Raw genomic sequence first — 25,615 nt, 5'->3', positions numbered from 1 at the left:
CACTAGATGTACTCGATAGAATGCAAATATACATACAGAGCTTGTTAAGTACAATGTGTATGATCCAATAACAGCATTGTAGGTACAAATGTTTTTGTTTAACTAAAATTGTTTGATACCACTAATATTCTACAACCAAACTCTACAATTTATGTTTCATTGAGAATAGAATTTATATAGGTCCATGTTAATAGTGAATCAGAAATAAAATTACACATTATTTTACATTGATAACGAAATATATTCTATAATTTTATTATTATTGTTATTTACAGTACAACAAAAAACGTTTTTTTAATTGATCCACCATGATTAAACTACAGTATTTGAACATATTACATATTATATAGTACATTATATGGTTAAACAAACAATTTGAATTTTTTGCAGACATTTTGTTTAAAATATAATATATCGAGACATTCAAACAGAAAAACTAAGATAGTTTGGGTATTGTGATTTACTTATACTGTACATTCTTTTTGCTTTCAAGGTATTTGTACAGTAACAAAATAAGAACATTACAAGCCAATGCATTTGCTGGTTTGGCAGAATTGGAATACTTGTAAGTGTATTTTCTTTTGTCTTATGTGGGTTCATCCCACTTTTATTTCCATCAAGTAACGTCGTGGGGTAATTTCCCGCATGATCATAATCAAAAAGGGCTAGTGTTGCCCGAAAGCTCTGGGGCGGATTGCTATAAAACATTCTTAACTAATGGTCTTAACTCCCCGACGATTAAAGCCGGCTTTATCTGATAGACGGTCTTACTAAAGCCACCCCTGTTAGACCATTGCTATAAAACAGTCTTAGATAAGACCGCGTAAAGTAACAAATTGAGGGCGTACTTTGCGCGTAGAATACCAAATAAGGTAATGTTCGTCACGCTTGTTCCATTCACAATCATAACAGTACGTACATTTCTACGCAAGAAAATCTATTCTAGGGCTATATAAGAATAAAATCACCGTTATTATTTGATTTAACACTTAAAACTCGTTCTATTGGTTGTCTTTGACGATAAATAATACGTAAAAGCAACAAAAAGAGAGGTTTAAGACTGTTTTAAGACTCCTTCGAGTAGGCTTTAATTTTAAAGACCGTTTACAGGTTAGACCGCGGTATAGCAATGGTCTATAATGTAAGACTACTTGCTACGTCACGAATTATAGCCGACTAAGCGCTAAGACCGGTTATAGACCGCTTATAGCAATCCGCCCCTGCTAACTTTTCTGGCGTATCAATTTGATCTCTGTTGTTACGCGTGCGTACAACTGAGGACTAGTGCTGTTCCGCCGTACCACGTTGAGAATGTTAAAGAGTCGCTATCCAATCCAGTTTGAACAATACCATGAAAGCCCCAGTGGTCTAATGGTTAGGGCAACTGCATATCAAGCAGACGGTCCGAGTTCGAGTCTCGGTTGGGGCGACTTTTTCTCATTCTCACAGATTTCCTTATCTTTATCGTTATATATATACTTTTCGCTTTTTTTTGTATCTCCATTGAGATCCAGCCACTGATACCCACAGCATTGTCATTTTTCAGATATTTGCCTTTAGAGATATATATATATCGAGCACTTTCACCTTCATGATATGCGTTAAATTTACCACGAATTATATATTCGCTTCGCTCGCGTACCATCTAGGTCGTGTCCACAGATGGTTTTCGAATACACAGTAATTTCAGCGTAAAAAAACTGGCGATTTCAAATGTACGTACCGCAGGACTATAAATACATAAATAGACACGATGATTAATGTAGTCAACTAAGATTAGCACACTGGGAATTAGGCCTACTTCCGAAGGAGAAACTTGTCTTAAAATGAGTTCAAAAAAACTAAAACTGTACCTGTTATAGTCGATTGAAATAGTAAAGTACATGTAACGATACACCACTACGACGTTTATATTTTTTATAATTACTAATTAATACAATAAACAGTAACCACATTCACAGTAAGAAAATTTCGATTCAATTGGCGACCAAAAATAGTTATTACGTTCAGTAATTGCAGTATTGCAATGCCATATCTAGTGTTAAGTTTATTCTCAAAGGGCCCATAAATGTACCTACTTGTGTTAAACCATGGAGGGCTCATAAATTTACCTACAAACCGGGAGTCTGAGAGATTGGAATGTTCCATTCATCGCAAATCAATACATTTGTATAAACGTATATTAAATCTATCAAAATAGTATTTTTTTAAGAAAATCGGCCTGTCTTCAACATTATGATACTGTACTCGAGCTGTTCAACCGGTTTTCAGCTATTAAAAACAATTATCGTAGGAGGAGATAGGAAAATGCGAAGCATCCTCGTATTATTGTGTGCAGGTATTTTTTAAGAGGACATGCATTAGACAGTGTATACCACGATCGGAAAACACCCCTATTTGGGGCAAAACGTTCAACCTAAATTCGTTTTAATTGTCAATAACTAATTATCTAACTCAATTTAATTAGTAAACAGGGTTACATCTGGTGGTTTAAATCAGTACCGAGATTCTAACCAACTTTATATACCATCGAGTAAACATTCTAGAAATAACGCGCGATTTACCGAATTTTGCCCTTAGGTAAATTTATATTTAGATACGCTCGCTTCGCTCGCGTACCATCTAGGTCGTGCCCACAGATGGTTCTCGAATACACAGTCATTTCAGCGTAACAAAACTGGCGATTTCAAATGTACAGTACGTACCGCAGGACTGTAATTTATTTATTTTATTTATTTATTCGGTATATAAAAATATATTACAAAACGACAGTCAAGGACTGAAATGAAATGTATTACAAAAGACTAAAAATTAGTTAAAATTGCTATAAAAATAGAAACATCTTAATAAAATTAGATATCGTACCATACAATTAAAAACATACATGAATAAAAAACCTTAAAACATTCACTTATTACATATCTAAAAAAGAGCTAGTGGTGCCTATTAATTATATCCACCATGGTGGGAACTGGAGACGACCTAAGTCTGCTGGTTTTACAATGAGGTACTTCTAGAAAGCGGTTGACTCTGAGAGACCGAGCTGGCTTATGAAGAGGGGGAAGTATTTCTCTAAACAGCTCGGATTTTAATAAGCCTTCCCCGAAAGACAACACAAGTTTGTTTCTTCTCTCTACAAGAGTAGGTAAACCAGTAACAGACAATGCATGATCATAGCACAAATAGTTGTTACCTAGCATGATACGCAATGCTCTCTTTTGTACCTTTTCAATAGACTTGGACATGTCCTTAGTGATAGCGCCATGCCAAACAGGGGCAGCATATTCTAAAATAGGTCTTATATACGCCATATAAACAGTCAACAGATCATTAATTAAGATTCCTGCTTTCTTCAAAATGCACAAGGAAAATAAACGTCTAGAAGCTCTAGACACAATATTATTAGTGTTAAGTTCCCATTTCAGGTCATTTTGAATGATTACACCAAGAAGCGTCATGTGATCAACTACTTGTAAAATGGAACCACTCAGACTAAAAGAAGGCGATATAATATCATCCGACTTGTCCTTAAGAAAATTGACAACCAAGATATGGCATTTGGAGGGTTTGGGTATCATATTATTGGATGAACACCAAACACTCAGATCATCTAACAGGGATTGCATGGAAGGCAAATCACCTTTGCGAACGACCTCCCCAAGGGTGAGGTCATCCACATATTTCCATCGTCTGCAGCAATCAACACAAGCATCGTTAATAAGTACTAGGAAAAGTACAGGGCCAAGCAATGTCCCCTGTGGGACACCACAAGTCAGTGACTTTGAAGATGACAAAATCCCAGCAAACTTGGTGTTGAGAGAACGGGAAGTGAGAAAGCTGCAGACGATGGGAATTATGGACGACCTCACACCCAGTTCAATCAACTTTATAATAATAACATTATGATCAACACGATCAAAAGCTTTAGTAAAGTCAGTGGCACATAGGTTAACATAACATTTACCCTTCTCAACATCTTTGAGTGTAGAGTCAATAAGACTAACAAGATAGTGAGTTGAGGAAGCCTTTTTCCTACTACCAAATTGACGAGAATCTAATTTACCCTTAATATCTTCAAGAATCCACTTAACAATAAAAGATTCAAATACCCTGGCAAGAACATTGGTAAGGGAAATAGGTCTAAGGTCAGAGACAGAACTAGCATTCACAGTTTTAGGAATGGGAACTGCAGTAGCCCTTTTCCAAAGGTCGGGGAAAACACCATCCTTCAATGCATGATTGAAGATATCCGCAACAGGTTCAGCAAGTTCAGGAGCAAAATCTCTATATAGTTTAATAGGAGGTTCATCTGGATGGCCAGCTTTGTTAGGCTTAAGATTACAAAGGGCTTTTAGGACCTGACCAGCATATATTAAAGGTGGTGGCCCAGGGGCTGAGAGATAAGCAGGCAAATCGTTTAAATTAAGAGGAGGGATGGCATTACAAACACTAGAGAAATGGGCATTAATCTCAGAGGCAGTTTCAACTTTGGACAGCCCAGGCAAGGTGAAATTAGTATTTTTAGTCTTAAGATTACATAGTTGTTTAATACCTGTATGCCACATGGCAGGGTTGTTACGTTTAAGACTTAATAAGGAATTACAATAATATTTGTTTTTAGCCTTTCTAATACAATCTTGGACTAAGTTGCGAATTGAACGCCACTCATCCGTTCTACCAAACCTACGAAACAAATTTTGTCTAGAGTCAATTAATCTTCGAATCTTGTCGGACATCCAGGGCTTGTCAGCAGTGCGCTTGTTCCTACTCAGCACAGGAAATATCTTGTTAAAAGCACCATTCAAAATTGAAGAGAACATTTTGGTTTTTCGATTGACGTCCTCAATATTCAGCACATCATTCCACTCATGGGTTGTAACCCATTGACCAAAGGACAAAACAGAGGAGTCACGATATGGCTGAGAACGCACTGATAGACGCTTGTGCTGAGGTAATTCAATCAGTGGTTCCAATAGGATGGCATTATGGTCACTCCGACCCAGTGGCGCTAAGCGTTGCGGAAGATGGTAAAGATCAGCACGACTCAAAAATATCTTGTCCAACAGGGCATCCTTTCGTGTAGCGAAGTTAACAACTTGCGACAGTCCAACATTCACTTCCAGCTCAGCTAGATCTAGGTCATTAAAGTCACCCAAAATAGCAGTAGGAGCAGCGAAATCCATAGAACGAATGTTATCAATTGTATCAACAATGTGCTCAATCAACAAATCCGCATTAGCGGCAGACGGAGGATAATAAATAGCTCCAATATAAAAGTGACTACCTTGATTTGACTTGCCTGGAATAGTTGTCTTTATCCAAAGGCATTCGAAATTACAGCTACCATGTGCAATGCAAGATTCACAGGCAAAATCATCACCAACAAAAATAGCAACACCACCACCTCTCTTGTTGCATCTATTCTTCGTGAACTTTTTAAAACCGGAACAATTCACAAAATCAATAGTAGCATCATTCAGCCAAGTCTCTGTTAACACAGCTATATCGACTTTTGAAATACATTGTCTTTACAGAAACGAATAAATAGACACGATGGTTTATGTAGTCAGCTAAAATTAGCACCCTGGGAATTCAATTACTACCGAAGGAGTAACTTATCACAAATGAGTCAAAATTTTTGATTTGGACTCATCATTTAAAGAAACCCAATTTGTGTTTTGTATGTAACATTAGGGTTGAGGGATGGGAAAGCGGATAGGTACAAAGAGGAACAATTTTTAAATAGAATCTTTATCCACTCAGTAACGAAATATTTTTTTCATGTTTTATAGGCCTATAAATAATATACCTCTAAATACAGTAAAACATTTGCGATTTAATACTTTGTTTAAAACTGTCACTGTCATAATCGATTAAAATATTAAAGTACATATCACGATACACCACTACGACGTTTATATTATTGGTAATTATTAATTAATACAAACGTTGAGAAGGAACTGTCAGTATAAAGTTTATTTGTATATAATAATGTGTTTATATATCTAACAGTAGAGCCTATCCACAATCTCAGTAATAAAGTTTATTTGTATATATTTTTATATTACATCTAACAGTACGAACATTCACTGTAAGAATTGTTCGATTCAAATGAGGACCGAAAATAGTTAATAGGTATTTACAGTACAGTATTGTCAAAGTATTGCAAGTTTTGGGATGTTCCATTCATCGCAAATCACTACATTTGTATAATCGTATATTAAATCTATCAAAATAGTATTTTTTAAAGAAAATCGGCCTGTCTTCAACATTATGATGCTGTACTCTAGCTGTTCAACCGGTTTTCAGCTATTAAAAACAATTATCGTAGGAGGAGATAGGAAAATGCGAAGCCTCCTCGCATTTTTGTGGCGGGTATTTTTCAAGATGGACATCCATTAGACAGTGTATACCACGATCGGAAAACACCCTTCTTTGGGGCAAATCATTGAACCTAAATTCGTTTTAATCGTCAATAACTAATTATCTAACTTAATTTAATTAGTAAATAGGGTTAAATCAGGTGGTTAAAATCAGTACCGAAAGTACGAACCACCTTTATATCCATCGAGTAAAAATTCTAAAAGAAAGGCGCGATTTACCGAATTTTGCCCTTACGTAAATTTATATATAGACTAGATGGTTCTCGAATTCACAGTAATTTCAGCAGCGTAGCAAAACTGGCGATTTCAAATGTACGTACCGTAGGACTGTAATACATTGTCGTTTACAGAAACGAATAAATAGACACGATGATTTATGTAGTCAACTAAAATTAGCACCCTGGGAATTACTTCCGAAGGAGAAACTTATCAAAATGAGTCCAAATTTTTGATTTGGACCCATTTAAAGAAACCCAATTTGTGTTTTGTATGTAACATTAGGGTTGAGGGATGGGAAAGCGGATAGGTACAAAGAAGAACAATTTTTAAATATATTCTTTATCCACTCAGTAACGAAATATTTTTTTTCATGTTTTACTATAGGCCTATTAATACTATAGGCCTACATCTAAATACAGTAAAACATTTGGGGCAAATCGTTGAACCTAAATTTGTTTTAATCGTCAATAACTAATTATCGAACTCAATTTAATTAGTAAACAGGGTTACATCAGGTGGTTAAAATCAGTACCGAAAGTACGAACCAACTTTATATACCATCGAGTAAACATTCTAGAAATAAGGCGCGATTTACCGAATTTTGCCCTTACGTTAATTTATATATAGATATATATATTTAACAGATTTCCTCATCTTTATCGTTTCAAATTAATTAATTAAAATTTCAGTATATCACCGGGCGGTGAATTCTTTGCCTGATATGTTTATATATGTATATAATTCATGGTAAATTTAACGCATATCATGAAGGCGAAAGTAAAAGTAAAACACCCAGAAAAGTTAGCAGAGCTTTCGGGCAACACTAGCCCTTCATCAGTGCAAGGGCCCATATATTGTAATTGTGTTAAACTACTGTGGAGTAGCTTTGCGTCAGGGAGTACTAAGTACATTTGAGAATATTGTCCTCGAGTGGGACCCGAACCCACGACCTCCAGGTCGCTAGACCGGCGTTCCTACCTTTAGACCACCGAGCTTGCGCTGATGGCTAGTGGTTAGATTCGAGCCCAAGTAAGCAGGGGGTACTACACCGACAGGGTTGCAATTGTGTTCGAATCTAACCACTAGCCATCAGCATATTTTATTGTTAACCGTGTTTGATGTTGTATTGTTTTATGTTTCAAACCTGTTAGTGGCGGTATTTATCGCTGTTGGTTTTGACTGAATAAAATAAAAATAAAAATAAAAATAAAATAAAAACAAGCTCGGTGGTCTAGAGGTATGAATGCCAGGCCAGTGATCTGGAGGTCGTGGGTTCGAACAACTAAGTATTCTTATATATATACAATTTGTTTTGTAAGATATAACAATAGAATGTGAATCTGTATAACACATTAAATAATTCATTTATTAATATGAATGATTGCTAGCAAACAATTTGTGTACCAATGTTGTTTTAAGAAAATTATTTTTACATTGCTAAAAACCATACAATAGAGTATATGGAGTATAACTACTGTATAATGTACAGGAATGTAGACATTTCAACATTTGAGGTGACAGAAAATCTAAAATAATTTAAAAACAGCTTGGATATTTTGATTTACTTATACTGTGCATTTTTCTTTTTTTTTTTACTTTAAGGGATTTGAGATATAACCAAATAAGTACATTACCAGCCAATGTATTTGCTGGTTTGACAGAATTTAAAACACTGTAAGTGTATTGCTTATGTTTGCCTATTTTTACCGATTTGGTTTTAGTTTAGAAAATAAATTACAATTATTTCGCATTGTAGGTTAAGCAACTATATTTCATTATATGGTTTTATACCAGTCAATGTATTTGCTTGTTTAATATCGTTGGAATAAGTTTTTCTTACACTCATTAAAACATGTTTTTGTTCGTGACATTTGACTCTAAATATTATTCCTCTCTCTCCTTGTTTTTTTTTTTTTTGGTGCATTAATAATTTATTAACAAAGTCATAATTAGTGTCAAATAAGTTTACATCAAACCGCTTAGATATTGTGATTTACTTATACTGTGCATTCTTTTACTTTTAAGGGATTTGAGGTATAACCAAATAAGTACATTACCAGCCAATGCATTTGCTGGTTTGATAGCATTGGAAACACTGTAAGTGTTTTGTAAGAATTACATTTTCAGTTGTACAAAAATGTGTTAATGTATCCATCATGATTGAACTATTATAACAATTGAAAATGGATCTGTATTACATATTAGATAATACATTTATTATATGGTTGCTAACAAACAATTGAATTTGGTGTAGAAATTTTGTTTTAAGAAATAATTTATTAAAATATTTTTTCCTTGTTTTTATTTTAACATAGTATTTGACTTTACTAAGGTACATACAGTAGAGTATATGCAGTATAACTACTGTATAATTTACAGAGATGTAGACATTTCAACATTTGAGGTGACAGAAAAACTAAAATAATTTAAAAACAGCTTGGATATTGTGATTTACTAATACTGTACATTCTTTTTACTTTTAAGGAATTTGGGCAGGAACCAAATAAGTACATTACCAGCCAATGCATTTGCTGATTTGACAGCATTGGAATACCTGTAAGTTTTTCTTAAACTCACTAATTAATTACAAAACATATTTTGTTCGTGAAACTTGACTCTAAATAAAATTCCCTACTCTTTGCTTTTTATTCTTTTTTTGTTTTTTTTTTTTTGTTTTTTTTTTGTTTTTGTTTTTGTTTTTTGTTTTTTTTTATTATTATAAATTTATATAGGTTTAATTGAACAAAGTCATAATTAGTGTAATAAATTTACATAAAACAGCTTGGATATTACGATTTACTTATACTCTGCATTCTTTATACGTTTAAGGTATTTGTACGGTAACGAAATATGTACATTACCACCCCATACATTTGCTGGTTTGACAGCATTGGAAACACTGTAAGTGTATTGCTTATGTTTACTTACTTTTACCAATTTTAATTTAGAAATTAAATTTAATTAGTTAATTAGTTAATTCAATATTATTATTATTATTTGTAAGACAGAATAAACCAGAATCAAATGTTTAGTTGTACAAATGTGTTTTATCCATCATGATTGAACTATTTATTTTTTGAAAGATATAACGATTGAAAGTGAATCTGTTTTACATATTAGATAATACATTTATTTTATGGTTGCTAGCAAACAATTGAATTTGGTCTAGAAATTTTGTTTTAAGAAAATAAGTTATTAAAATATATTATACCACACATTTTTATTTTAACATAGTATATTTTGAAATCACTAAAGTACATACAATAGAGTACATGCAGTATAACTACTGTATAATGTACAGGAATGTAGACATTTCAACATTTGAGGTGACAGAAAAAATAAAATAATTTAAAAACAGCTTGGATATTGTGATTTACCTATACTGTGCATTCTTTTTACTTTTAAGAGATTTGAGCAGTAACCAAATAAGTACATTACCAGCCAATGCATTTGCTGTTTTGACAACATTGAAAACACTGTAAGTGTATAGCTTATGTTTGCTTAATTTTACCAATTTTAATTTGTTTTTTTAAATTACAATTACTTTGCATTGTATGTTAAACGAATATATTTCATTATGTGATTTTATATTTTTTTTAAATAAGTTCAACAAAAACAAAACTAACTTTTAGTTAATTCACCATGAATTATTTATTATTTGTAAATAGAATAAATCAGAATCAAATTTTCAGTTGTACAAAATGTGTTAATTTTATTCATCATGATTTTAACTATTTATTTTTTGTAAGATATAACAATTGAAAGTGAATCTGTATTACATATTAGATAATACATTTATTTATATGGTTGCTAACAAACAATTGAATTTGGTCTAGAAATTTTGTTTTAAGAAAATAAGTTATTTAAATATATTTACAACATTTTTATTTTAACATAGTATTTGACATACAATAGCCAGGATCTGCCAAGGAGGGTTCGGACACTAAGTATTTGTATTTGGGTCACTGCCGTCTGCCGGAAATGGTATCTGGCACATAAAATTCATGATAAATTGCAAGTCCAATTGGCCGCTCTCATGCAGCATGCTAACAATGAGCAAATCGATCGTAGGCTACTGTTTTCCTCCTCCTTAAACACATGGACTATTTAAAGGACGATAACATTGTGTTGCCCTATGTTAGATGGGCGTTTTCTTTCAAGTTCAATGCGAACGTACGTCTAGAGAAAGCCCCGAAAAAAAGCAAACTTTGAGTGAGAAGGCAAATTCAATGCTGCTTTATAGCTCCTCTATCTATATTTATTTACAGAATGTTTTAAGGAAATAAATATATCAATAAATAGATGGTATTGATACAGTTGAGTACGTATCGGCTGCTGGTGGCCTAGAAAAAAATAATCAGATGCTAAAATGTAAACTACAGTACATGATACCATAGACAGGGAATAATTTCGCCAGTGTAGCATAGCAAAAAGCTATACAAAACAACCTTATTGCTACACATTTCTACAATTGTGTAGCAAAAAATACAAAACAAAACTATATGTTTCTGGACTAAAAAATCAGTTTGATTAGCAATATTGCTAAACAAAATTTTAAAATGAAATTTTCCCCTGCATAGATAGTGTTTATATTATATTCACTATAATTTACTGTAGGTAACCGTAGTGTTCCTTTTTTAGTATGTACATCGGAAGGCTATACCTGATGCATGCCGACTGGAGTGATCTAATCTAAACAATAGGTACGCGGTTTTCTGGCGGTGTACTTTGTACAAATTGTTCGGGGCATAGTTCGCTGTAGAGTGGTATTCACGTCAATATCGTGTTATATCCAGGGACCAAAAATTCGTATCTAATTTTTAGGTGAAAATCGGAAATTATCTTGCAACTCTTAAAAATTTACAGACACGTATCGCTCGACGTACGCTCATACACAGTGAAGAAGATAGGAGTTATTTACAATCGAGTTTGTTTACGAATTTTTCAATTTACGAATAACCTTTTGTACTGTGGGGCACGTGTTTGGAAGATTTTCAGAGATGAGGTGAGGGTATTGGGCATGTCGGGTATGGGGGTTCGCAGTCGATTAAGGGGAATTCGCTGTAAAGTGGGGTGGGGTGGGGCTTTCGCCCGAACCATAAAACTCCACTGGCTACGGGCCTGTAGTCTAACTACGTCATTTCAATGTTTACGGTAAAAAAAAAAAATAATAATTTTAAAACAGCTTGGATATTGTGATTTACTTATACTGTACATTCTTTTTTACTTTTAAGGAATTTGGACAGGAACAAAATAAGAACATTACCAGCCAATGCATTTGCTGATTTGACAGCATTGGAATACCTGTAAGTATTTGTTAAAATCACTAATTAATTACAAAACTTATTTTTGTTCGTGACATTTGACTCTAAATAAAATTATCCAACTTTTTTTGGTTTGGTTTTTTTGTTTGTTTGTTTTTTTGGGGGTTTTTTTTTTGGGGGGGGGGGTTCTGCATTAATAATTCATTTAGGTTTAATTGAACAAAGTCATAATTAATGTAAAATAAGTTTACATAAAACAGCTTGGATATTGTGATTTACTTATACTGTGCATTCTTTTTACTTTTAAGGTATTTGTACATTAACCAAATAAGTACATTACAAGCCAATGCATTTGCTGGTTTGACAGCATTGAAAACACTGTAAGTGTATTGCTTATGTTTGCTTACTTTTACCAATTTGGTTTTCATTTAGAAATTAAATTATAAATTATTTCGCATTGTATGTTAAACAACTATATTTCCTTATATAATGTTATAATCTGTTTAACATATTAGATAATACATTTATCATATGGTTGCTAACAAACAATTGAATTTGGTGTAGAAATTTTGTTTTAAGTTATTTAAATATATTTACCACATTTTTATCTTAATATAATATTTGACATCACTAAGGTACATACATAAAAAATAACTTGAGATTTCTTCTCTTTCATAATCTTACGATATTTTCTAAAGAAATAATCTTATGGTCCCAGTTTTTCTTTTCACATAATTTGTTATCGTATCCAACATAAATTCCTAGAAACTTTACAGGTTTCTTTGTCCATGTAATATTACATGGTTCTGACATATTATGTTTACTCGCACCAATCCACATACCATTTGTTTTTTCTTTGTTCAATCTTAAACCTGATATTCTACAGAATAGCTCAATCTCATGTAAAAAACAAATCAACGATTCTTTATCTTTTGTAAAGATGATATTATCGTCTGCAAGCTGAGAAATCTTAACAGTACATTTTTCATCATTTATTTTTGGCAATTCAATTCCTTTACAGGGGATTGTTCCGTATGTTACCTACCAAAATAAATAACAAGGCCGATAGAGGAAACCCTTGTCCACATTCCATCTTAATGCTTTCCAACATCAAAGCATTAATTACCATTATACTTCCTGTATCGGTATATATATTACTTTAATCCATTTAATAAAAGACGGACCAAATACAAATTTTTGTTAGCGTTTTTAACATTAAATTTCTGTTTACCGAATCAACCGCTTTTGCAAAATCGAGTAAAATTAAAGCGCCGGGTTTGATATTAGTAAAAGAAAGTATATCTTCTACAAGTCTTATATTTTCACCACCAAACCTTTCAGTAATGTAACCTTTTTGATCAGAATGTATAATAGTGGACATTACTTGTGTAATCTGATTGATAGAACTCACTACAAAACATGTTTTTGTTCATGACATTTGACTCTAAATATTATTCGCCACTCCTCGTTTTTATTCTTTTTTTTTCCATTATTAATTTATTATGGTTTAATTGAACAAAGTCATAATTAATGTCAAATAGGTTTACATAAAACAGCTTGGATATTGTGATTTACTCATACTGTGCATTCTTTGTACGTTTAAGGTATTTGTACGGTAACGAAATGTGTACATTACCAGCCAATGCATTTGCTGGTTTGACAGCATTGGAAACACTGTAAGTGTATTGCTTATGTTTGCTTAGTAATTTTGTCTTGAGTTATCAAAATGTAAATATCCATTTCTTCATAATCATTTCAGGGTGCATCTTGCGTCTGTGTGTCGGATTTTCTTCTAAATTTTATTTTTGTACTCAGAAACTACTTATATGAAGTTATCATGTTAAAATTTGTTTTTGTAAATACGCGAATAACCTTACTCCGCCTCATCGACAAATTTAAATCTAGTTAAAGTCAATAAAGTTTGCATACGGCTTGATACAATACTTTATATGGAGTAACTAAATAATGTATTAGAAATGTAGATTTGTACAGTTTTAGGTGACTAAAAGAATTAATTTTAAAATTAGGGGAAAAGGTCATGTTTCTGTATTTATTACACTCACTAATTAATTACAAAACATGTTTTTGTTCGTGACATTTGACTGTAAATATTATTCGCCACTCCTCATTTTTGTTTGTTTTTTTTTTTTGTTTTTTTTTTTTTTTTTTGTTTTTTTTTTTTTTGCATTATTAATTTATTTAGGTTTAATTGAACAAAGTTATAATTAATGTAAAATAAGTCTATATCAAACAGCTTGGATATTTTGATTTACTTATACTGTGCATTCTTTTTACTTTTAAGGGATTTGAGCAGTAACCAAATAAGTACATTACCAGCCAATGCATTTGCTGGTTTGACAGCATTGGAAACACTGTAAGTGTATTGCTTATGTTTGCTTACTTTTACCAATTTGGTTTTAATTTAGATTATTTTGCATTGTATTGTTAAACAAATACATTTCATTATTTGGTTTTATAAAAAAAAGATTTTTAGTCAATTCACCATTAATTATGTTTATTGTTTGTAAGATATAATGATCAGAATCAATTTTTCAGTTGTAAAATTATATTTTAAAATATAAATATCATTAAAGGAATGTCACTGAATTTAGTATTTGTTCATGTAGTGATTTTCTTTTGAGTCATCAAAATATAAATATATTTTTTTTAATATTAACAATTATTTTGTATTTCTCTTACTTTGAAGGATACTGCACATTGGGCAAATCGTTGGATACAGGTATTTTTCATAGTTACATAGTGAATTCCTTTTGATTAATAATTCATTTCAATGATTTACTGCAAAAATAAATGCATAAATTACATCTTTTGTTAATATTTGAGTAAGGTTTGCATTTCTTTATAATAGTAGTAAGGCACTGTTGAATAGTATACAGTATTGCCACGAATCAAACATGCACGCTGGCTTACAGCATGGTATGCGGAGCCAAATAATACGATGTTCACTCGTCAACGGCTCGACTACTACTGTAGATAGATAGTTTGAGCGCGATAGGTCTCACTTAGAAATCGTCAAAATACTCACGATCGCATAAAGCATAATTCATAATATAGTGACTTTTATAGCATTCCGATGACCTTATGTTGCCTAACATTTCACAACCAGACAAATGATACTGAATTAAATTTTGTTTTATTAATTAACTAATGGTTTTAAATTACAGAAGAAAAAATATAGTTATAACTAATTGATTTATTTCATACTGAGCCTTTATTAGTCGCGTGGACGCGACTCTATAGTTCACTATGTCGGTCGGTTGGTCTGTCTGTCGGTCTGTCTGTCGGTCTGTCTGTCTGTCGGTCCGGTATCACTATGCGTTTTATCGCTTTCTGACCTTATCTTGATATCAGTTTAATCTAGTCAATTTTTCACAGTATTTTCCTTATGGCTAGGAATCGATGTGGTTATGTTTTCACGGTGCGCAATAAAAAATTACGCGGTCTACGCACGATTTAACGAAATCACGTTTGTAATCATATCTTCACAAATAATCACAATTAAATAAAATTTGGTACTCATCAATTTCAGGGCATAAATCATCATATGGCAATACAATTACGTGCGTAGCGCATGTAACGCATGCGTACGCGCGCTTACAATTTTCAAAATTTATTTTCGATGAAATAAGAGTACGTTTCAGGCAATTTTAAGCATTTACAAAATTGCCATGAGTGCGCAGATTTTTGCGCGCGCACTGCGCGTCAAATGTTATTGCTCACTCTTTTTGCCCGATTTCTGTTTTCTTGACTTACTTTTCAACTCGAAATTATGTTATACGAGCACGTCAAATGTGACAGGCTACGCACGTGTAAATTAAAAAAATATATTAATGTTTTTAAACATTTCAACATTTTTAAACATGTTCAGTAATTTCGGTCAGTTGGTAGGTTGGTCGGTCGGTCTGTCTGTCTGTTGGTCTGTCGGTCCGGTATCACTATGCATTGTAGCACGCGACTTAATGGCTGTTGGCCTTGTTTTCTTTAGAAATGACTTGTTCGAAACCAATCAAATAAGTACACTGGAAGCCTATGCATTCAATGGTTTGACATCACTGCCAGAACTGTGAGTATTTTTTCAATTTGCTTATAACTCTACAAACGTTATAAATACAGAAAATGTTTTGTAATCGGTAAACCAAAATCAATAGCAAAACATGGCCACTCATCTAATCTCTGATGCGCGTGCGTTTAAAAATATGTATTATAATAATACATATTACATATGCATTGTTTTACCTTGAAGGTGGTTGAGAGATTTTGAGATAAGTACATTGCAATCCAATGCATTTGTTGGTTTGACATCATTGACTTTACTGTGAGTATTTTATCATGCTATTCAATTTCCTAAATTTGATTGAATTCTACATTAAAAAATAAATGGAATCTTGTACTGTAACAAATACGGTATAGGCTATTTTTTAGTAAAATTCCTGGTCAAGTACAGTAAAAGCGTTAGGCCTAATTGAGTTGTTGAAGCTTCCATAACCATAAGGTATTTAGACAATTTCCTGTTAGTTGATCACCATGGTATTGAGTATTTTCAAAATTATACTCATTGTGTTAATGATAATAAAGTTTTTAGAAGTTATTTATAGAAACAAAACGATTTTTCCTAAGTGTCCTCTTTCTGTTGTCCTTTTCTGTCCTCGAAAATTTGATATTTAAGAGCCCAGGTAACCGAATAGAAAGGATAAGCAGATACTTTTGGGAGAGTGTTTGTCAAGTGTCAATTTGCGAATGGGGGAGTTTCGGACCATTTTTAGGAGGATAAATTTGACAACTTTTTGGATGTTTTAATTTCTTTTTCCTGTGTATTCTTTATTGTAGGAGGTTGGAAAATAACCAAATAAGGAAATTGCCAGAAAATGCATTTAATGGTTTAAAAGCATTGGAAAGACTGTAAGTTTATTGCTAATGTTTAATTACACTTATAAATTTGTAAATGTAAAATGTAATTTAAATATTATCCTGCTAAAATTAAATCTATGCAACTATTTCTTTGCAAAATATTGCACATATGATATTTACAAAATAATTACAAAGGTTAACAATAAATTCTCTTATTTACAAGAATATTACACAAATAAAACTTAAACGAACTACTGAGCAAATGGACTGAATTACAAACAATTTTTTCAACATCATAATTCGTTATGTTACATACGTTTGATAAAATTAATTTATGCAACTATTTCTTTGCAAAATAATTTTTATATAACAAATGTCATTGAAAATATATCTAACATGATAGAAATTAAATTTAAAATATGTTTTATTAACATATTGATAGGTAATTAAAATTATAACACTGAATCATTATTTTTTTTAATTTTATAGTTGTTTTAATCGTATGTTTTTCTTCACAGTCATAAATGAACAACAAACCTAATTACGGCCTAAATTAAATAAATGTAAAAAGTAAATTCAGTATAATATATTTTTCTTAACAAAATTTAATTAGGCCTATGTTATACGGTATTTACTCTATTCAAACTGTGTCATCCTTTGTAATTGTCATTAGTTTCTTTCGGAACGGTGTGTTTCTTTTGTTTGATCATGTGGATTTCCAATTTAGGAACGCTTCTGTCTTACTACTTTCATTTTTATGACGTCAACATGCAAATGCGCGGATAACTAAGACCGCCTCATTAACGAATTCAAATTTTTAACTTTTGTTTTATTTATACTGTAGTTATTTTTATACTACATTCTAAAAAAGATTGTTAATACCGATATTGATTCATCTTTTAACAGGAACATAGAAAACAATACTATAACTACCATTGTAAAGTATTGAAATATAATAGAACGCCCTCTATAATTTTGTGGATGTTGCTCCTAGGTCTAATATATAGGGGTGTGACCAAATTCCAGGAGAGATGAATTTTGGGTTTGAACAGCGACACATCTCCAACTCGACACTTTTCTAATTTTTTGTTGTGACAAATTGTTTATTTGGAACTTGTTTGTAACTTTTACAACTTGTTTATAACTTTGAAAGCTTGGTTAATTGTATGAAACATTTATGTGTAATTTGGCAACATTTGTGATTTCGACAACCTTGTTACTTTTTATATGTAAGTTGATTCCGATTTTTTCTTTATAGAATACTTTATGTTTATAATGTTGAATAATCGATTATGACGTTATTGGGCTCGTGAGAGTCTGTATCATTATCGATATACAGTAGTTGTTTTAATCACATATATATTATCGTTCATACCGTAGGTAGGCTATAAACTATAACTATGCATTATATACCGTATATATATTTCTTGCCTTTGTTGATATTAGTGATTGTTTTAAATTCTCCAGTTGCGATAAGGATTTAATATGTCTAATTAGGATGTTTTTTATGATATTATTGATACATTATAGCAGTTGTATGCTATTTAGAATAACCTACTGTAGTTTGGAAATCTATACATCATTTGTATTAAGGTATAACGATTATAAAGTGTAATGCCTGAGTGGTGCCTCATTTCGATTCATTGGAGGGCAATTTAAGTTTTGGTTGCCAATAGCAACTGGATAGTTGAGAGGGGATGGGTTATAAATTATAAACAAGGATCGATTTATTTATATTGCAGCTGTTTTGAACTGGGAGTAGTTCAAGTGCATCTGTTTACTGTGATTGGTATATTTGAGGCGTCAAAGTCAAGTAGGTTTATATTTTGAACCCCATGGCTCGTTTTAACTTGTAGTGGTAATTGATAAGGAATACGTTTGTTACTTGTTGCTTTAATGGTAACATTGTTGTGATCGCTATTCTATTGATATGTTTATATTAATTTTAATTGGTACACTTATACACCTTTTCATTTAACTCATTATAATATCGCTGTAACTTCTTGAATAACGTTGTATTCTGTAACACATTATAGAAAGTAATGTAGTTTCCTTTATCTTCTTTTAGTCACCAGAACAGAACGGAAGATCGGTCTATTGTAAATAAATTGTAGATATTGTATTTGCTGGATCAGTGTCTTTTGTTATCTGCGTCGATTGACCACACACGCCACCAAGCGAACTCGCGTAGTACGCTACAGTGATTGACTAGCCTATACGAGTATGGCAGAAGATAGGAAGACTACGCTGACTTTGCAGCGCCGAAACAGAAAGGGATTGGTAACAAGAAGTTTGAACACTTTGAGCGCATTGTTAAAAACGGAAGGAGTTACTATTGTTGACATAGACGACCAATTAGAGCGGGTGGACGAGGCATTCAAAGTAGTAGAAAAGGCCCATCTCGCGTTGTTGGATGTCATTGATGACGATGACATATTTGAGCAAGAAGAGGAGTGGATGGCGAAAGTAGAAAAAGAATATACAGATCAGAGGAGGAGCGCATTGGCTCATTCTTGCGAATTGAGGAAAGTAGACCATGGTAATGGAAAGGTCGACGCTGCCAACAACCAACAAGGAACTAAGGCGGTCGGTGAGCTAAAGACTAGTAGTAGTAATTTAAGTATGGATAGCCTAGTGAAGGCGATGTCTTTACCTAGGCCCGAATTACAAATGTATGATGGCAATCCTTTAAGGTATTGGCCATTTATAAGAGCCTTTGATGTATTAATGTCGGAGGTATCTGACGACAATTTTAAACTGACTACCTTATTAAAATATTGTAGGGGTAGAGCAAGTGACGCCCTACAATGTTGCCTTATGCGGCCCCCAACTGAAGGGTACAAACTGGCAAGGGAAATCCTCTCAGAGAGGTTCGGAGATAAAGGGACGATCGTCCAGACCTGGGTAGATAAGATTGTAAATCGCCCTAAGATTGACGTTGCCGAGTTAAGGCAATTTACCGACGATTTATCATCCTGCAGGGAAACGCTAGATGCGATGGGTTTTCTTGGGGAATTAAATAACCAACGTAGCCTTAGGTCAATAATTGACAAGTTACCACGATACTTACAGATAAGGTGGGTTAAAGAATATCAAAGGATAAAGCTTAGAGGCAGTCCACCTACCATTGCACATGTTGTTGACTTTGTTAAATCGGCCTCTAAGGAGGCAAATGATCCTGTATTTGGTAGCCTTGTCTCGGGTAGTGCAGGTAACAAGCCAGAGAGACAGACGACCAGCAACAGAGAACCCGAAAAACGCCGAAATAAGAATTTTGCCATCGGATCCCCGTCCTGTCAAATGTGTGAAGGTTCTCATTCTTTATTTGGTTGTCTACAGTTTAAAGAAAAGAATGTTGAAGAAAGGCTATCATTCGTAAAGAGGAACCGGCTATGCTTTAATTGCCTAAAACCTGGACATAACGCATCAAGATGTCTATTGAATAGGACATGCTCGGTAGCTGGATGTGGACAGAAACACACCAAGTTCCTTCATATAATTAAGCCAAAGGCGACACAACAACAACAACAACAACAACAACAAGCCCCCGCATCTAAAGCTCAGCCACATCAAGCAGAGCAGACACCAGCTGCTAGTGTACCGCAGCAACCACAGACGCAGCCAGTTGGGCACGCCGACAAGATGAACACCTTCATCTCATTACCAATCTTGCCGGTCACAATACGATCACCGGAAAGTGGGATAGAGGTAGACGCATACGCACTATTGGACAGTGGGAGTACAAGCTCATTTTGTACAGAGAGATTGGCAAAGACGTTGAAGGTGAGAGGTAGACCGGAGAACCTGATCATTAACACCATCGGTGATAATGAAAGCAGTGTACCCAGCAGAATAATCAGTCTGGAAGTGAGAGGCATGGGTGGAGGAGAACCTGTAGCACTCCCACTAGTATATTCCACACGAAAAATGACAATTCGCTCTTCGACAAGTCGAGCCTTGAAGTTGGATGAAGTGAACAAATGGCCTCATCTAAATGGAGTTAATCTCCCACGACTAGACAACTCAGAGGTGGACCTCCTAATTGGGCTAGATGTTCCAGATGCGTTACAACCGCTTGAAATAAGAGCCGGTGGAAAAGGGGAACCGTATGCCACACGAACATCCCTTGGGTGGTCCCTAAACGGTCCTGTTATGGGAAGAAATGAGAAGAGATCTTCCACGTTTGCTTGCGAGATTCAGAACAACGTGAGGCTTGATCAGATACTGGAGAGATTTTGGACAACTGATTGTGACGTACCTGCATTGGATGACGATGACAGAATGATGTCTGTTAATGACAAAAGAGTAGTTAAACTATGGGATCAAAATGTACAGTTTAAGGATGGACATTACCATTTACCTATTCCCTTCAAGCAACGCCCGCCTATTTTACCGGACAATAGACATACTGCTGAAGTCAGACTTGGCCATCTCCGACGGAAATTGGTGAAGGATGTAAGCCTTAAAGCCAAATATGCTGAGGTTATTAAAACCCTAGTTGAAGAAAATCATGCAGAACCTGTAGGTAACCGCAATTCGACGTTCCCAAATTGGTATCTGCCACACCACGCTGTCCCCAAGAAGAATGGTGACGTACGAGTAGTATTCGATTGCGCGGCAAAACATAGGGGTCTATCGCTAAATGACGTAGTCATGCAGGGACCAGATCTTGTCAACAGCCTGATGGGGGTCCTTCTGAGATTCCGCCGGCGACAATACGCCATCATGGGTGACATCAAGGCTATGTTTCATCAGGTTAGGGTGCCACCAAATGAAAGGGAGGTTCTTCGATTTCTTTGGTGGACAGACGACGAAATGACGGAAGTGAGTACCTACCGTATGTGTGTGCACCTGTTTGGTGGAACCTGGTGCCCAAGCGCGAGCACTTATGCTCTAAGAAAGGCGGCACAAGATAACCGTGCTAAAGTTGATGTTAATATCACTGAGATTGTGAATGAAAATTTCTACGTGGACGACGCTCTAATCTCTGTTTCAACTGAAGAAGAAGGAGTTAGAGTTTTAAAGAATCTGACGGCCTTGTTATCCATGGGAGGGTTCAAGTTGACGAAATGGATAGCCAATAGCTCAGAAATCCTACGTCATGTTCCAGTGGAGGACAGGGCCACGACGGTTAAGGAGCTTGACCTAGAAGGTGCCATCCTACCATCCGAAAAGGCACTAGGGATGAAGTGGAATGTCGAAGACGACACGTTTGGATTTAATGTAAACCACAAGGACACACCAAAAACTCGTAGAGGGGTGTTAAGTGCATTAAGCTCGGTGTTCGATCCCCATGGATTCGCAGCACCATTCACGTTGAGGGGCAAACTCATCGTGCAACAACTCGTGCGTCGGGGCGTTGATTGGGATGAGTCGGTTCCGGATGACTTGTTGTCACGTTGGCAATCATGGCAGAACGATCTCCAGAACTTACAAAACCTAAAGATACCTAGATGTCTAGAAGACAACGTGTTCGGTACTGTGGTGGCACGAGAGTTACACCACTTCGCTGACGCTTCAGAAATAGCGTATGGGGTGACTACGTACCTACGTACGACAAATGAGGACAACTGCACTAGGAGTGCACTTATACTAGCCAAGTCACGTCTATGCCCCATGAAAACTGTGACTATACCGCGATTAGAACTAATGGCGGCGACACTGGCAGTAAAGATTGACAAGACACTGACTCGTGAAATTGGGCTGAAAATGGGGAAATCTTGTTTTTGGACTGACAGTATGATAGTTCTGCAGTACATCAAGAATGAAGAAAGGCGGTTTAAGACGTTCGTTAGCAACAGGTTAGCGACTATACACGACGGCTCTAATCCGGAACAATGGAGACATATCGAGGGGATACATAACCCGGCAGATATTGTATCGAGAGGCCTCGAAGCGAGGCTGCTGGTAAACAACAAGTTTTGGTTGGAGGGTCCCACATTTTTAAGACAAGATACTGACAAAACCTGGCCTATGCAACCAGATGGGTATGGTGATGTAAGCGCTGATGATCTAGAGGTGAAGAAATCTGTGAATGTGTGTACCAACGTGCAAGATAACGTTGTTATTCAACACTATTTCGATCGATATTCGTCTTGGGTTGGATTAAAGCGAAGTGTAGCTTGGATATTGCGATTCAAAAGTTATGTCGTCCTTAAGAAAAGGAATGACATTCAGAGCCTTATCTGTGACAAACTCACGGTGGATGAAACCAAACAAGCAGAGAGGGTGATTATTCAGTATACCCAATCCACACGCTATAAAGACATCACAAACATTAAGGGATTGGGAGCCTTCCTGGCTGACGATGGTATTATTCGGATTGGTGGTCGAATAGAACTGCAGACAACCCTCACCACTGACCAACGACATCAAATTTTGTTGCCATGCGATAACCACGTAACCAACCTCGTTATACGGCATTACCATCTTCAAACAGGACATGGGGGTATTGAACGCACGCTGGCTGATATAAGACAGAAGTTTTGGTTGGTGAAGGGTCGGAGGAGCGTGAGACGGGAACTGTCACAGTGTATCGTGTGTAAGAGGATGAAAGCTCGGCCAACTGATCAAATTATGGGTCTACTACCGAAGTCAAGGATGCAGATTGGCGAACCGCCATTCTCCAGGGTGGGTGTGAACTATTTTGGACCACTCGTCATTAAGCGTGGACGCACAGAACATAAACGCTACGGTTGCGTGTTTACTTGCATGACGACACGAGCTGTCCATATAGAAGTCGCCCATTCTATGACGACGGATTCATTTATAAATGTATTGCAGAGGTTTATCGCTCGACGAGGAGTACCTCAAGAGATGGTCTCCGATAATGGCACGAACTTCGTTGGGGCCAAGCAAGAGCTCAGACGGGCCATGACCGAATGGAATCGTCAACATATCGACAACTTTATGTTGCAGAAGGAAATCAGCTGGTCATTCAACCCACCGAAGGCGTCTCACATGGGCGGAGTCTGGGAAAGACAAATTCGCACTATAAGAACCATTATGTATAGTCTTGTGCGCCAACAGACACTTGATGATGAGAGTCTCACTACTCTGATGTGTGTCATCGAGAACATCGTTAACAGCAGGCCTATTACGAAACTGTCCGACGATCCAAGTGATGATCAACCATTGACTCCTAACCATTTACTCCTGCTGAGGAGTGGACCATCCTTGCCTCCTGGACACTTTGCAGAGCAAGACATCTACAGGAGACGGTGGCGACAAGTCCAGTATCTCGCTGATATATTTTGGAGAAGGTGGGTGAAGGAATACCTTCCATTGCTACAACATCGGCAAAAATGGGGTATGGAGAAAAGAGATCTTAAAATTGGTGATCTCGTCCTTATTACCGATAACTCTACTCCGCGCTATCAATGGCCACTGGGGTTGGTGGTGGATGTGAATGTAGGTAGTGACGGACATGTAAGATCTGTACATATTAGAACTAAGGGTGGTGTCTATGAGAGACCTATAACCAAGTTATGTATGCTCGAAAGAGCTAATTAAGACCCTATAGTCGTGTTTACTATGTACATATGTATTTAGTTTTTATAATATTTCATTTACCTTTTTATTAAGTGATTGTTAAACCCGTTTGGTTTAAAGGGGGGAGTGTAAAGTATTGAAATATAATAGAACGCCCTCTATAATTTTGTGGATGTTGCTCCTAGGTCTAATATATAGGGGTGTGACCAAATTCCAGGAGAGATGAATTTTGGGTTTGAACAGCGACACATCTCCAACTCGACACTTTTCTAATTTTTTGTTGTGACAAATTGTTTATTTGGAACTTGTTTGTAACTTTTACAACTTGTTTATAACTTTGAAAGCTTGGTTAATTGTATGAAACATTTATGTGTAATTTGGCAACATTTGTGATTTCGACAACCTTGTTACTTTTTATATGTAAGTTGATTCCGATTTTTTCTTTATAGAATACTTTATGTTTATAATGTTGAATAATCGATTATGACGTTATTGGGCTCGTGAGAGTCTGTATCATTATCGATATACAGTAGTTGTTTTAATCACATATATATTATCGTTCATACCGTAGGTAGGCTATAAACTATAACTATGCATTATATACCGTATATATATTTCTTGCCTTTGTTGATATTAGTGATTGTTTTAAATTCTCCAGTTGCGATAAGGATTTAATATGTCTAATTAGGATGTTTTTTATGATATTATTGATACATTATAGCAGTTGTATGCTATTTAGAATAACCTACTGTAGTTTGGAAATCTATACATCATTTGTATTAAGGTATAACGATTATAAAGTGTAATGCCTGAGTGGTGCCTCATTTCGATTCATTGGAGGGCAATTTAAGTTTTGGTTGCCAATAGCAACTGGATAGTTGAGAGGGGATGGGTTATAAATTATAAACAAGGATCGATTTATTTATATTGCAGCTGTTTTGAACTGGGAGTAGTTCAAGTGCATCTGTTTACTGTGATTGGTATATTTGAGGCGTCAAAGTCAAGTAGGTTTATATTTTGAACCCCATGGCTCGTTTTAACTTGTAGTGGTAATTGATAAGGAATACGTTTGTTACTTGTTGCTTTAATGGTAACATTGTTGTGATCGCTATTCTATTGATATGTTTATATTAATTTTAATTGGTACACTTATACACCTTTTCATTTAACTCATTATAATATCGCTGTAACTTCTTGAATAACGTTGTATTCTGTAACACATTATAGAAAGTAATGTAGTTTCCTTTATCTTCTTTTAGTCACCAGAACAGAACGGAAGATCGGTCTATTGTAAATAAATTGTAGATATTGTATTTGCTGGATCAGTGTCTTTTGTTATCTGCGTCGATTGACCACACACGCCACCAAGCGAACTCGCGTAGTACGCTA

General features: G+C 34.9%; 2 protein-coding genes across 2 annotated transcripts; both read left to right on the top strand.

The window, feature by feature from the left end:
• Window positions 1–18,958: 18,958 nt before the first annotated feature.
• On the top strand, window positions 18,959–23,612 carry LOC140054891 (uncharacterized). Its single transcript, XM_072100002.1, has 2 exons — window positions 18,959–23,328; window positions 23,519–23,612. The coding sequence occupies exons 1-2, from the start codon at window positions 18,959–18,961 to the stop codon at window positions 23,610–23,612; spliced, it is 4,464 nt and encodes a 1,487-aa protein (XP_071956103.1).
• Window positions 23,613–23,644: 32 nt separating this feature from the next.
• Window positions 23,645–24,247, top strand: LOC140054890 (uncharacterized). The gene has a single exon (XM_072100001.1). It carries the CDS (start codon window positions 23,645–23,647, stop codon window positions 24,245–24,247), a length of 603 nt encoding a protein of 200 aa, XP_071956102.1.
• The last annotated feature ends 1,368 nt before the right edge of the window (window positions 24,248–25,615 follow it).

Source organism: Antedon mediterranea, chromosome 7 (genome assembly GCF_964355755.1).
Source record: "Antedon mediterranea chromosome 7, ecAntMedi1.1, whole genome shotgun sequence".
NCBI classification, from domain to species: Eukaryota; Metazoa; Echinodermata; class Crinoidea; order Comatulida; family Antedonidae; genus Antedon; species Antedon mediterranea.
The sequence above is the reverse complement of the archived record's forward strand: the minus strand, read 5'-3'. Positions and strand labels throughout refer to the sequence as shown.

Coding starts and splice junctions, on each gene's coding strand:
- LOC140054890 (XM_072100001.1), top strand. CDS start 23,645: ATGTTGCAGAAGGAAATCAGCTGGTCATTCAACCCACCGAAGGCGTCT.
- LOC140054891 (XM_072100002.1), top strand. CDS start 18,959: ATGGCAGAAGATAGGAAGACTACGCTGACTTTGCAGCGCCGAAACAGA. Junction 23,329..23,518: donor ATTATGGGTCTACTACCGAA/GTCAAGGATGCA, acceptor AATGTATTGCAG/AGGTTTATCGCTCGACGAGG.